Source organism: Danio rerio, chromosome 3 (assembly GCF_049306965.1).
Source record: "Danio rerio strain Tuebingen ecotype United States chromosome 3, GRCz12tu, whole genome shotgun sequence".
Classification (NCBI taxonomy): domain Eukaryota; kingdom Metazoa; phylum Chordata; class Actinopteri; order Cypriniformes; family Danionidae; genus Danio; species Danio rerio.
Genome location: NC_133178.1, coordinates 22,307,129 through 22,321,855, shown reverse-complemented (window position 1 = coordinate 22,321,855; position 14,727 = coordinate 22,307,129). Strand labels below are relative to the sequence as shown.

At 36.1% G+C, this 14,727-nt stretch overlaps 1 protein-coding gene across 2 annotated transcripts in view; it reads left to right on the top strand.

The window, feature by feature from the left end:
* Positions 1–6,872: 6,872 nt before the first annotated feature.
* The window catches only part of igf2bp1 (insulin-like growth factor 2 mRNA binding protein 1), a 56,774-nt gene continuing 48,919 nt past the window's right edge, over positions 6,873–14,727 (top strand). Inside the window, 3 exon segments of one of the 2 annotated variants that reach the window (NM_001076559.2) lie at positions 6,873–7,163; positions 7,295–7,538; positions 8,719–8,779. In NM_001076559.2, the coding sequence (NP_001070027.2) occupies positions 7,364–7,538; positions 8,719–8,779 (236 nt within the window). In that variant the 5' untranslated portion in view covers positions 6,873–7,163; positions 7,295–7,363. 2 annotated transcript variants of the gene reach the window in all.

The window sequence follows — 14,727 nt, the reverse complement described above, 5'->3', positions numbered from 1 at the left end:
CAAACATTAAATGGTTTAATGCTGGACACATGCATGGTGATAACTTTTTATAACAATTATATTAATTTTTGAAGCATCTGCCAGAAATGCACATTGACTTAATCTATGACTTGTTAATTCTTCTTGATTGGGTCTCAACTGACTTATGGCAAACAAACATTGTCTTTACACGATTCTGTTTTCAGACAACATAGCCTAAAGGATAAACTCAGCTTTTAAAATATTTGTTTAGTTAGGTTGATAGTTTTCAATCTTGCCCAACACATCATTGCCCCGTGAACAGCGACTTGTGCAGGATTTCTTTCACAACTCTACCAAGACAACGTTCAAATTCCGGGGAGGGGCGGAGAAAGTTAACGTTTTATGACGTCACTAGTATTAAGTTTAATGCAATCAGAATTTTTTACCTAACTAACTCCCACAGTAAAACCATTCAGCGTGTCAACACTAAATTTAAACATGACAACAACAACAAATCATCTCACTGAACGGATAATTCATGACACACAAGAGCGAATCAGCCAAATTCCGTTTAAAAGGAAGTTATAAGAGGAAGTCGTGGGGGAAAGTTAGGTCCTGGGCAGATGAAAGTAGTGCGTGTAACCTATACTCCTTTCATGCTTCAAACTTTATAATAACATCTGATTAACTGTGAAGTATGAAGGCAGTATCTAAACTACAAATGTATTACTTCGCTGAAAACGGTCTTTTTTAACAGTTCATAACACATGATTCATTTATGAAAGCGGATACTTTAGATCTACTCTGAACAGTTATTTATATACCTCGTATTGGATTTGACTTGTCTTTCGTTATAGCGAGCTGTTTATCTATTTAATAAAATTATTACAAACAGGTAAACATGACTGTATTAACAGATTGTTGCAGCATTTTCAAAACATTTGAAAAACCCGTCGAATACACAAAACACTATTAAACAACTTGAATGGTCTTGTTAACAGTCTGGGTTAAGACAGATTAATTAAACTTTTATTTAACTTATAATGCACATAATAAAATGTGCCGTTTAAAGCCTTTTAAATCTTTGTTATTCGCTTTCTTTCAACGTGATTGAAGTAAAGAATAATTATAACAACGAGGAAAAGATTCAGACACATATTCTACGTTGGAAAAATCTATATTAATTATGCACACGGTGCAAACACAACATTTCGCTTAACTTCGATAGTTCACTTATGTTTCAATTTTGACCCGTTGAAATACTTAGTCTATTCCTTTAACATTATTTACGCGCTTTCTCTGCGAGTAATCATTTATATACAGGACAAAATAAATAAAAACAAAACAGTCTACGTGAAATTTAAGCATAAGTTATGCAGAACTAGTGCAACAAACCTGTCCTATCCAAGTGGTATATTATTAATGGCGAATGTCTCTTAAACAACACAGGTTTTTTATGCCGCGTAATATAAGTTTAGCAGAAGCAACAAGTTAACGAAATCTATTGTAATTTGTAACCAAAAACAACTACAATGTTCATTATCCGTTTGTGATTTTCTCACTGAATCGAAAAGAGAACATCACTAGTGTCCACTTGTTACCATGTTTTATTACATTTTTCCTCATAAATCAATATAATTACACCAGTTGCATATGGTGTATGTAAATATTTACCAGAAATAAATTATAATAAACACTTTTAGAGAACTTACATTGAACAAACTATTCTCCGAATTTCTGAGTTTCCAGGACATGTATTATCTCATAGTGCCCGCTTGGTGGAAGCAGCCACGTGCAAGTCATTGCTCTATGGGGTATAATACTTAAAACGCAAAAAAAAAAAAAAAAAACACTAAGCTATTGGTCTCTTGACAGTTTTGATTGTTAAATATGCTTTGCTTTTAATAACTAATGCCTAACTGTTTACAAAACCGTCGGTAATTTTGTACATCCCCAACATGAGTGGCAACAATAGCTTGTTTCTTCATTGCGCGCGCTCCTTCTCTGATTGTGGGCAAATTGCTCTCAATTGAAAGAAAATCAACGAAAGCTACTTAATGCGTTCAGTTGCTCAGCTCAGTATAATTTCTTCAGGTCTGTATAAAAAAAGCATATGGTTTGACGAACGTAGTCGAGCGGGCAAGGGAAATACAGCAACTGTTGAATATAATTGTTCACATTGTACGCACGGGGGTGTGTTATGTACGTCACCACTTTACGGGCGAAGCACTGTTCTGATTGGACACACCCTCCCCATCTCCATTTTGTGTGAAATCGCATATAAGGTTTATGTTGCTGATCTGTAAAACTGTTTCTTTTGTCTTCGCAAAACGGATATCGAATATTTAAAACATTATCATCGATAAGTTAATCATTATAGAGGAATTTATCAAATAAGAATCAGGTAGTTCAGCGTGTGCATTAAAGCTGAAGATCATTGCTTTTCTTTCTTTCTTTCTTTCTTTCTTTCTTTCTTTCTTTCTTTCTTAGTGCTATGTATTTTATGCGATTGCACGTTAAACATCTCTAAGTTATTCGTTCTTTGGTTTCCTAAAAAGCTTGCATAAATAACGTGCAGTGGCATTTTTAATCGGACAAATTATTTTTTATAGATAAGTGCTTGTATTGTACTGAAATAATGCATATTTAAAATGGTTAAATTAGATTGTATGCTGTGATGTTAAATACTTTGTTGAAGGTGGTTGTCTTCCTGTGGGCTTCAAATGTGAACACACAATTACAATTAAAGTATACATTTGTATGACACAGAAACGTCTTATTTTGCAAGTAGATCATACAAATGTTAACTTTAAAGATTAACTTTACTTCATTAGGAGAAACTGGCTTACACCAAATAGCATACTGAATATTTAGCTACAAGTTATCATATGAACTATTATTTATTTGAAAAGCATTTCAGTCAAACATTTTTATAACCCACGTTTGTGTCAAGAGATGTATGTTTAAAAAAAGACATCAATTAAAATGGGCTAAAACAACAACATTTTAAATATGTATTTAAGAAATTAAGGGTGAAAACTAATTGAAAGAATGAATTATAAACTTTAAAAAACTTATTACAAATCCAGTTAATGTGCAAAATAAAATATAAACTTAAATTGTAGACCTAATTAATATCTAAGAAACAAAAGAGTTTCAGGTATTGAAAACAGCATGTTATAGATACTGTTGGGATTTTCTACATTGTGGCTTATGCTTAGATTAATAAAGCTGGATTTACAGGGTTTTACAAACCCAGATTATATTGTGTTCTTGCTAAGACAGCAGAGAGGGTCTCATAACATTTAAGTAGCATCATGGGAAATGAGAACCGGTCTTTTTAAAATAATAATAATGTTATCCAGTTTTTAAATAGTCTATATATACCTGGTTTCTTAAACTGAAATTGCTGAGAAATTTTGTTAAAGAAAAAAATTAATTAGGAAAGAAAACATTTTATAAAACTGTTTGCATGTACTGTACTTAAAAATGTACTGTTCCTTTAGCTAATTTATTCAGAACTTTGTATTCTAATGTGTTCTAAAACTCTGAATAAAATTTTATCTATCTTTAAAATTTTATCTTTTAATATTTTAGGTATCCAGTGTAATAATGACAAAAGTTGACAGCAGCAATTTTATGACTTTTTGAAACATTTGTGTGCTCACATTTGCACAGTATTTTTTAATTAACATTTTATTTATTTACCATAGAAAAAGTCTATGTATAACTGCACAGTTTAAAAGGTTGTTGTAATTGAATTCATCTAATTAAATATCTTTATATTTTTTTCAACTTTAAATTGTTCAGACAAATTTACAAAGATTTATATGAAACGATTACACGACAGTTTAAAAAAAAAACTAAAACGACAGTTTTTTTTCTTTTTTAATGTGTAACTTTCATTACATTATACATAACTTATAATAAAACTAGTAAAGTTATGAAAGAATAAAAGATTGTAAGTCCTCCACTAGAACTGCATTTATATATATATATATATATATATATATATATATATATATATATATATATATATATATATATATATATATATATATATATATAAAGCATGGATGTCAAAGGAAAAAAATTGTATATAAGTATTGAGACAAACCAGTAATAAAGTCTATACCCTTGTACTGTAAGACCTTTTCTGAAAAAACATGAGGTGGTCATGTGGGTTAGACAAATATGCATAACAATCTGCCCTTCCTGTAGTAGGGAAAAATATATTTCGGTCATAAGAAACTTTGAGGCTGATTTTATTACACAATAATTATACAATAAAATCCAGATTTCTACCCTAGACTGCATTTCCACAATAGAACTTTTAGTTTTCGTAGTTAACATTTGTTTTCTTTTTTAATTCAAAATTACTGATTAAAAAAGCATTTCCATCACTTATATACATAATTAACTATATGATTTTTCAGCTTTACAGTCTTCCATTTCCATGCGTAGGGTTGACCTTGCCTCTGGTGTGTAATATGCAAATGTGGCTTTCCAAATATTAATTTGTTTAAATATATGTACTAAATTACATAAATAGGCATGTGATTTGATTATACAACCTTGGTAATATACTTATATTCTCTGTCTATATACATGTACAGTTGATGTCAGAAATATTAACCTCCTTTGAATTTTGTAAATATATAAAATGCAGAGTTATAATGCTGTAATAATGTTTATAGCATGTACTCTGTTCATTGTTGCTCCTTGCAGAACTTTCTTCCCATCAATCTTTCTTGTTTATTACAGCCTCTTTGGTACATGAAATGTGATACAGAATAATTGATCATACATTCGAACATACAATATAATATCTTGAAAGGGGTTTTAAGTAAATATTAAGTTATATTAAGCATAGCACTTAGGTTGAATGTTCACCAATATCCCACCAAACTCCAAATTCCTTGTTTTCCTGGATGAGCTCCATGGCTGTGGTCCCCCTCACCCAGACAAGAGATGCCCCACCCCCACAGCAGCCATTCCTCACCCCCCTCACAGTGTGTGGTCAGGTCACAATTTCAAATCTCAGAGACCCTCTTAAACTCACAGGGGGTTGTATTGACATGCCAATTCCTTCACAGGACCACAAAGTGCACCCCCCTTGCAACTGTTTCTGTTTACTAGGCGTAACAAGCCAATGTAAAGAAATTCATATCCCAAGCATTGCAGGACATGACAACTTAATGCAGTTTTGAACTGCTGTTGATGCTATTGATAGAATATGGGGTACACGTTAATTTGATCTAGTTACTTTAAATCTGTGTAAGACAGGGGCCGTCAGATCACTGATCCTGATAGTTGACAGTGGTTCTGTTAGCTGGTGTTGCCACTGTGAGATCAGTGTGAAGTCTGTGCTGCTGATTATGCAATCTGTTTACATTCAGACTGAATTACGCATGAATATCCTTAAGATGGGACAAAGCGTGCGTATTTATGAATTGTACTGAATGCACGTAAAAAACAAGGTCAGTGATCGGCACTCCCTGCACAACAGCCCATATTTACATTACGAGTGGACGTCGAGATGCGTGCGCGCGCATCAGTGCATACTTTATTTTTTAATCAAAACATACTCAATAAAAATTATTTCTCTCATACAACTACGTTTCTTGTCAGCTCATCCTTAAATGAAGACACCCTTGCCCCCAAGTTTTGTTTCGTTGCTGAATGAGCACATCATGCGTGATTTAAACATGCACAAAGCTCATGAATACTATGAAATGGGGTTTAAATGGCACGCGTTCTCATTTTCAGTGAACATGTTTGCCATAATACATTTAGTAAGGCGGTAGTTCTGGGCAACTGGATTGTTCCTATGAGATGTGAACCACCTCAGTGATGGACGGGAACGGGAAGCCATTTTCTCACAGAGAGCCCGTAGTATCGCCACGTGTACAATTTAAAAGCCACGTAACGAAAATTTCAGGTGTATATATATGCACATTCTGTGTTTAACTCGTTTGAATTGGGGTTTGTGGTCGAATTGTTTTCAGGCGTGAGTGCATTGAAAACCAGCCATGAAACATCACACACTGTATGTACACACAATAGGCAATGCAACAGTTGCTCCACTTCCTGTTGGTAGGCGGTATCCTCAACACTAGGCCCTGCTGTCTCAACAACACCCCCCATTTTGAGTTGTTGGTTCTTCTCCTGACTCGACATGGAGGTGAGCACCGACGAATTTCGACATCTTCGTCGAAACATGCTACTGTTGTTCCGAAGAACGCAATGGCGGAGCTGACAACGTAAAGTAAAACTGGATTCTGCGTGGTGCTGGCCTGTACGCGCACGCCCAACTCCCCAAGAGCGGAGACATAAAGGGATACAGTGTTTCAATAAAACCTTACTTTGTAAATGTGTGTTGCTGCAACTTATTCTATCAACCTCGGAAACATTTTTCATGAACTTCGGTTGTAAAACTACTCTAATTAAATATTTTACTTCACCGCCCTAATCGTGACCCATAGCTAACAATGTCACGCTTTAGTTTTAGTCTTTGAAATGCCTGTTATGACCATCTTTTGCCATTTGCGTATGGCTGCAGACCACTAGGCGAGTAGGTTAACTTCCAAACCAACTGCACATCACTCAGGGGGTTATATATACTATATAAAATGTAAAAATGCGTGGACTGGCCTTGCAAATTGATAATGCGAATATTCTCGTGAACTAAGCGATAAACGATCAAAAGCAAACATGATTTGAACCACATACGACTGGAGCCTGTGTGGGCTAGCATATATGTATGCATGCCTAGCATATACGTTAAAAATGTACAGAGAATGTTCCTGTCTTTCCAAGCATAACCAGTTTGAGAGCGAGAGCGCGCGCGCACGAGAGCGGAGGACCAGCCCCTTTCTCTAGCTACTCTGAGACCACGTGGTTTCTTCTTTGCAAACAAAAAAAAATTAGTAAATTCGACTCGGTTTAGAGGCGGTGCCATCGCCAAGCGGTAGGATCTGTGTGACAGTGCAGGGTACAGCTTTAGGTTGAGGGGCAGCGAGAGGAAAGAATTTCTCCCGATCCCGCTATATACTCGTACCACTATTCCATCGTAACAAACATCAGCTTAATTCAAACTGATACCATTTCTACACCGTGGTGGGAATTCGCGAAGGTTGCTACAGTGAAGAATATTTACCACTCGCCTGCAGGACTTAACCAGACTACAACGTTAGGCTACTGTTAGTCGAACTTTCCCCTTTTTTATTTTGGATTGTCTTGCAGTTAGATTTTTTCCCCACCTCGTTTTTAATTTCAACCGGTTGACATCTACATGATTTTGTAATCTGTGGTTGTCTTGGTTCTTTTTCAGAATTAAAAACGTTTTGGCGAAAAGTTTTGTTTTATTTCTATTTTTGGGGAGCGGTAATTTTTTTCCACGATGAACAAGCTATACATTGGAAATCTCAATGAAAAGGTGACCGCAGAAGACTTGGTTAAAACCTTTGAAGATTACAAGATTCCATACTCTGGACAGTTTCTCATGAAAACTGGCTATGCGTTTGTTGATTGCCCGGACGACCAATGGGCAATGAAAGCGATTGAAACATTTTCTGGTGAGTACATTGATTTTAATAGGCCTTTGCTTACCGGTTTGCTTATTCGCCGGGTTTCTTTAATAACTTACTCTGGTTAACCCCCATGAGCGTTTTGGTTGTTGATGATATTTTATGGTGTATTGTGAAAGTAAATAAATGCTTCTACTTTTTACCATTCAAGTCAGAGCAATGCAAGCCTCTATATAGTGTGCAAAGGTACCTGGAATAGTTAACTTTTAATAGCAGATGGTTTGCAAACACTGAAAGCATTCATGCACACATCAACCACGACTTTACTTTCTTTGCTTTTACATGTTTAAAACGTGCACCCTAAATGGCTACATACTTTTAACATCAGCCTGTAAACTGTACGTGTATAGTTCAAAACTCAATCTTTAGGTTTAGTCCAACCTACCAGGCACAGCTATACAATCAGGTCTCACCCCTCCCCCTTTTGGCTAATAGGCCAGTGGAGCTAAAATGAAACATGTTTTGTGAAGCCCCTATTAAGTTAACGGGCACATTTCTGAGGTATACCCTGCTGTCTTTAAACGTATGCTACATTGTATCATTCTTATTTTCTGACTTCAACAATGCAATTTCACTGCATCTGTCCCACTGACCACAAAATATGTCTCTCCTCGGTTCTCCACATATGTAGCATGTGACGTGTGCTCTATATAGCACGAAGGTCGCCATGCCGATAAGGATTCAGTTAAAACTATCCACCACATGAAGTCACGGTCAAGATTAATTCATCTTCAGCTGTTCGTTTTATGGCTATATCCCCCATACTTCTCAAATAAACACGAACAAACAATACACATATGGCTTCTGTCATACAGTTGACGTAAATAGCTTGTGTGGTGCTGAGCAGTGAACCCTAAACGCTTCCTAAAAATTTTATCATTTAATTAATGGCCTTCTGAAATTTAGTAGTTGAAATACTTTTTATTAACACCCACCCTTCGCGAATCCACAGCCCAAAAGCTCGTTTAGGCTATTTGCTAATTAGTTTATGCTGAAAAAATAGTGTTTTCGTGACTAATTGGAGCATATCAAGCTAAACCTATTGAGGTGCACGTTTAATCCATGAATGCATTTTAAGATTTAAAATGGACTTAGATTATGGGGGCCACTTAAGTGTGTGGGCTATTTTGTAAGGGTATTAAAAATATAATTTATCTCCTTTTTCCAGGTAAAGTGGAACTTCACGGCAAACGCATTGAGGTCGAACATTCTGTCCCTAAGAAGCAGAGGTATTTGCTTTCTCTTGAATAGTTCAACAATTGTTTGCTTACTGTGCATAAAAGCTGAATTTGTATATGTCGTGGCGGTGGTACAAATATGTGTTCTGTGCCACCAGGATCTCTCCGTGTGCTTAAATTGTGGATTTGTTTAGGTTGAAACAGTTGTGTTGCTACTTTTATGAGTCCTGCTCCGTAAATACGAATATTCTTTGTTTCTTTCCACGTGATGGATGTCATAGTGCTTGTGCTTGGATGTTCAAGAGGTATATGATTGTAGCAGTTCACCACGTGTTGTTACATTCATAGTTACTACAGCGCTATATAGCACTCCTCTCCTACGTTAGGCATATGCTTGCATTTTTGTCAATCGTACAACGACGCTAGTCGTGTCATTTTAATCACTTGTTCCCTGTTGATTAGGCCTTGGCCTACTGCAAGGCCTGGGCCTCGGTGCTTGGCTCGTTTAAACAGCTCATGCAACACAGATTTAGTTTTCTAGACCGCTGTGGTTTTGAAAGCTGCTTTTACGTGGGAATATCATTGCTGTTCGTTTATTTGTGCTGATATTAAAGCGTAAACTAAAGCCAACGGCGCTTCAGGTCAGGACTGGAAAAAAACAAAGCGTAGCAAATATATACACACACAGACACGTATATATGACTGTTTCTGCAGTTTTGAAGATTTAATGTTTAAATGGGCGTTTAGGCGCATTTCTGACGACAATTAGGACATATGAGTGCATTTAAATGTCGCAGAGTATAAGTTTGGCTGTTTAATATTAAATTTTTCTTCAAAAATGCATTCATTTGTGCTCTGGGAGTTTGCATATAGCGCTAAAGACTGGAACAAAAAGGGTCTCCCCCTTCGTCCCCACCCATCTCAACTACTTACTACTTGTTACCTTTTTACACCCTGAACGCATTTTCTCGCAAGTATTTGATCTACACCTGTGAACCTCCTGGCGTGTAATGTTTTAAAACTTAACATAATGTGAAGATTCTTTATAATGAAACGATATACTTTATACATTTTAATTTAAAACCTGTGTTAAGGACACAGTTTCTGATTTTTCCATTATTATAAGCCACCGCTTTGTTACCAGTAAAAAATGGGTGTTATTTGTGTAGCCTACGTCTGGTTTACGCGCTTTAGCCATAAATCTGTCCTTATAAAGAAAACGTATGCTTTGTGTACTATATGCGCTCGCTCACTTATGTATGTATGACTATATATATATATATATATATATATATATATATATATATATATATATATATATATATATATATATATAATGTGCTTTTGAAATGAATATGCTGATAGAGAGATAAAGTTTATTTAATGTATATGCTATAGTCTATGATTTAAATAGACCTTGATGGATTACGTTGTGTGATTAGTGTTGGGAGGCCAGTGTTACACTCATAGAATGACACGTGGTCGCCATCAGTGTGAAGAGTAACCAACGTCAGCAATTGAGAAAATGGCGTACAATGTAGCCCTCTGTCGAAGGCTCCATTTGAAAGCACTCTGGCATTAACATGAATGGGTGCAAATACATATTTACACATTCAATTGATGCCGCCATGTAAACAGTGTACTAATCCGCGAACTAATCCTCAGTTTAATTGCAAGGTGAGGTATTTTATATAAAAAGTACATTTTGCTCGTAATCTGACTTGTTTTGCTGTTTAATGTTTACACGTAAGAGACTTTTTTTCCTCTACGTGTGTGCGTATGATGATCAGTATAGTGTGACGCTCTGTGTCCTTATGAGTTAAAAATTCCAAGTAACCTTACTTTAATCATACAAAACGCAAACACACTTATAAATGTATAATAATTGTTAATTAGAATGGAACTGTTACACGTCGCCATTTTGTTACACATCTTTTTGTGGTGCTGGCCTGTTAGATGTATGCATTTAAAAATGCATTTTGTCCCATGCTTATGTGTTTGTGGGATTATTAGATTTGGTTAGTTAATTTTTTTTGTGTGTGTATGAAGACGTTCTCATTTGCTACAAGTTTCATTTGTTGGTCAGTGTGAATGCAGAATGAGAAACATGAATTGGGGTGGGGTGGGTTGACAGAGCAGCTCCCTTCCTATCGTGCACACCCCTTGTGTTCAGTAACATGAAGTCTGTCTTATGCAAGTAAATTCAGAAATGTATTTATGCTGAAAGCATCTTATTTGTTGAAAATAAATAAATAAAAATAATTATCAAGGCTTCCAGTAGCTGATTTCCCCGAGCATTTTATTTGGTTGCTCAAAGTTAGATGCAGGTAAGATAATTACACATATTAAACTTCAGTTTTACCAAGAAAGACTACAGTTCATAGAGGATCTAGTGAGTAAGCCATAATGTTTTGTGCATAGAGCTGTGTGGGCGGCTCCATGTCTCACGCCTAGAGTTTCTCCCTGCTTTATGTAATGTTGCACTGGTGTGACGGGGCCATTTATAGTGTCTTGATGGGCCACTTTTGAAGTTCTTGGGCACAAGAGATTCAGAGACAAGGGGAAGAGCCACACCTTTATGACAATACCGGGTGTAAAAAGTGTAACAATGGCCCTTCCCCCTTCTTCCAGATGCTACTCTGCACACTCTCTTCCCCTTGTAAGCACCTTCCATGATCCAGAAAGCAACATGCTTTTATTTTTGCTTCTCCTGCAAAATATTCAGATTATCAGATCAGCGATGGCATATTCTTTGTGTACTAAACAATATAGCAGGGACGTAGTGCAGGAGGCCATTGGGGTGCAGTTTTATATAAAAGCAGTATAGAATTGAGCTGAATTTTTTTTCACAAGCTGTCATTAAGACATACTTTATCAAACTTAAAGTAGAGTAACAGTGATAAGGTGAATCATTTCCATAAGAGCAATCTATATGTGTTCATTTCCCATCATTCATATTAAGATATAATGTGAAAGTTGTAGAATGGTAACTATCTTCAGGTTTATTGATACTGAAGGATAGGAAAGACCTGTTGATTGATGTTCATGCAATATTAGTAGGCTCTCCATCTTGAGATGTTTTTGTCTCTTCATATTCCACATTACAACCATTCACTTAGACTGTCTTGACTTTTCCTCCAAATATTGAAGAAAGCAAGAGATCCTCATTTACCACGACCCATGCTTCCTGTGATTAAATTAAGGCAAAATAACTTTTTCAAGACAACAAATGGATTGTCAGATGTCTTGCAATTAAAGCGTGCTGGAAATAGCCTGTTTTATGTGGTTGGTTTTTTCAAGATACAAAGCAGTGCTGCTCGTATCCAACAAATATCTTTGGTTGCTTTGACTGGAATAAAAATCCTACAGTAGGAAGGATACAGCAGGTCTTCTCTCTTTGAAATAACAGCAGTTTTGTATAAGTAAAAATAGATGCATTTAAAGACGCTACATCTCACCAGACATTTGCAAACTGGATACAGCGAGACTGCAATGAAAAAAACAGCTTGGGCTTTGAATGCAATCACAGCGTTTCACTGGGTAAATAAACGAGCGTGTTGCGATTGCATGCTCAGGCTGACTGAAGCTACACTTGCTCTGTCCTCTTTCTCACTGGCTCCCTCCCTCCTTTTCTCTCTGTCCTTTTCTTTCCATCCCTGCTTGTGATCGTAGTACTACAGAAGGCAGGGGGGAGGGGTTTTTACGGAGAAGGAGGTGCGACCAATCGGCGGCCAGGAACACCTGTGTGCAGTTTCTCAGAAGCCGTTGACGGTGCTGCACGCGAGGCAACCTCGTTCTCATTCTTCCTCACTCTCTCTCCCAGCAGCATGCTTGCCTGCGTGCTGTTTTTTCCCCTTTTCTTTCTCTTGCTTGCACTTTTGCTCTGTCTGTGTCTTTCTTTTGCTCTTTTCCTCCCTTTGTCCTTCGGTATTGCATATGCTGTCTGTCTTTCTGCTGCAAGACATGCATTTTTTTATTGGTTCCCAGATTTGCAGGGTAGCAGAGCATGCATGCAGGCAGTTTGGTCATATGACATGACGTCCTGCTCGTAGGGCTTGCCTGTGCAGGAAGGAGGAGGAGAGGAGGAAAGAAGAGAGGAGATAAGAGGAGAGAAGGGGGGTGGGGATTGAGGAGGGAATGCACAGCAGCACTTCCTTGTGGGCTTCCCTTTTTCTGCCATTACAGAGAGCGGTTCTCTCAAAAAAGACGCTTTTTTGAAAAGGGAGCACGAGAGCTGTAAAACAAGGGGACAAAGGCAAAAATGCTCCTGGCACGAAGACATGCTGAAAATGTGAAGGATAAGTGTGTGCTGCCCCTTTAAGAGCGCCCCTCCCATTTTAACCCCTTACCAATGTGTTGTCTTCTCTCCCCCTTTCTCTATTTTGAACCATCTGTGCTGTTTTTTTTTTTTTTTTTTTTTTAATTGAAAAGGAGCAAAGGTCCGTTCACTTCTTATTTTGGGGTATTTAATATATTAAGCACATTTACACCCAAGGGCTTTTTAGTCAAAAATGAGCTAAAGGGGTTTAAATAAGTGACAAAAAATGTGTTTATACATGAACTGACTTCTCTTAATAAGCATTTGTAATAAGTATAGCTTCTGTTTTAAAAGAGGATTTGGATTGTGTTGCTAAGGTGGAAAGTGGCGTTTAAGAAATAAGTTTTCTTCACTATCCACTTAAAGCATTTTTGAGATGAGGCTTCAGCAATTTTCTTTTAAAGATTATTTATATATAACCACAGTCTTGCTGTCACAAGGCAGTGTGAACAGGTGGATGGGACTTGGCTTAACGTTCATTGGTTGCTGCCATTTTGGCAGCATGGCTGTCCAAGTTGCTGTGGGATGGGTTTCAGGTTCTTGTCTGGTTCAAGTTAATTCATTTTTTACAGCATCTATAAAATCTAATAATAATAATAATTTTAGAAAAGATTAGGTAGATTTGCATTTTTAAATTGAAGACACTGGGAAAAAACTCTGGTAGGCTCTAAATAATTAATAATTGATGATAATTCCTAATTGTTTATTATTATTATTATTATTATTAGTAGTAGTAGTAGTAGTAGTAGTAGTAGTAGTAGTAGTAGTAGTGGTAGTAGTGGTGAGTTTTTGGAAAGGGATCACTTTAACTCTGGACTAAAGATGTAAGTTGAGTGTGTCTTTGGCACAGTTGAAGGGGATAAATATTGCTGTTTAATTTCTCCAAATAAGTCATTTTAAAGTGCATTGTGCCTGCTTTGAAGGATTTGGATTGCATTTCTTGTTAACTTTAAAGTTAGATTTTTTTTTCAATGCTTTGAAAAAACAATTTCTTTCCCTAAATGATTCCAAAATTTCTACTTATCATTGTGCTGGATAGGAAGTACTTGGAATTTTCTTTTTCTGTCTATTTTTTGGAAAAGGGTCAGTGTCCTTTTACTTAAATATTGAACAAAAAAAAAACACACAATTTATGATCACAAACATGCCTAATGATTAGTTTGCTTGAATTGCATTGTAAACAGTTTTGTTGTTGTTGTTGGTTGACTTTCATGTGATCAAGCACCTGCTTTAGTTTTTTTTATTTTATTTATTTTTTTATAATGTAACTCAAAAGTTTTATTTATTTGAATCTTTCTATATTTTACCTAAATGTGAGTTGAAACGAGCAGTTTTTGTAAGGGCATTTGTCTATAATAGAGATGTTTCTCCCAATAAAAAACGTTTATTTTGTAGCAACTGTTTAGAGCGAGGATTTGTATTAATAGAGTTGGGAAGATCTGGGTTTTTTTGTTCACTCAAAGGTCAAGCAACAGGTCATTTTGGAGCTAATTTATAAATGTAATTTGTAAATATTACATTTATTTTTCATCTATAGTATGAAAGATCACTGTGCACTTGACCTGTTGACTTACAGTTTATGAAATACATTTAATATTATATTATGAAAATAAATATTTATTAAATAATTTGTTATTTTAGGGATTAGTTTTAGTGTTTAGATGAATTCAGCATTGTGACT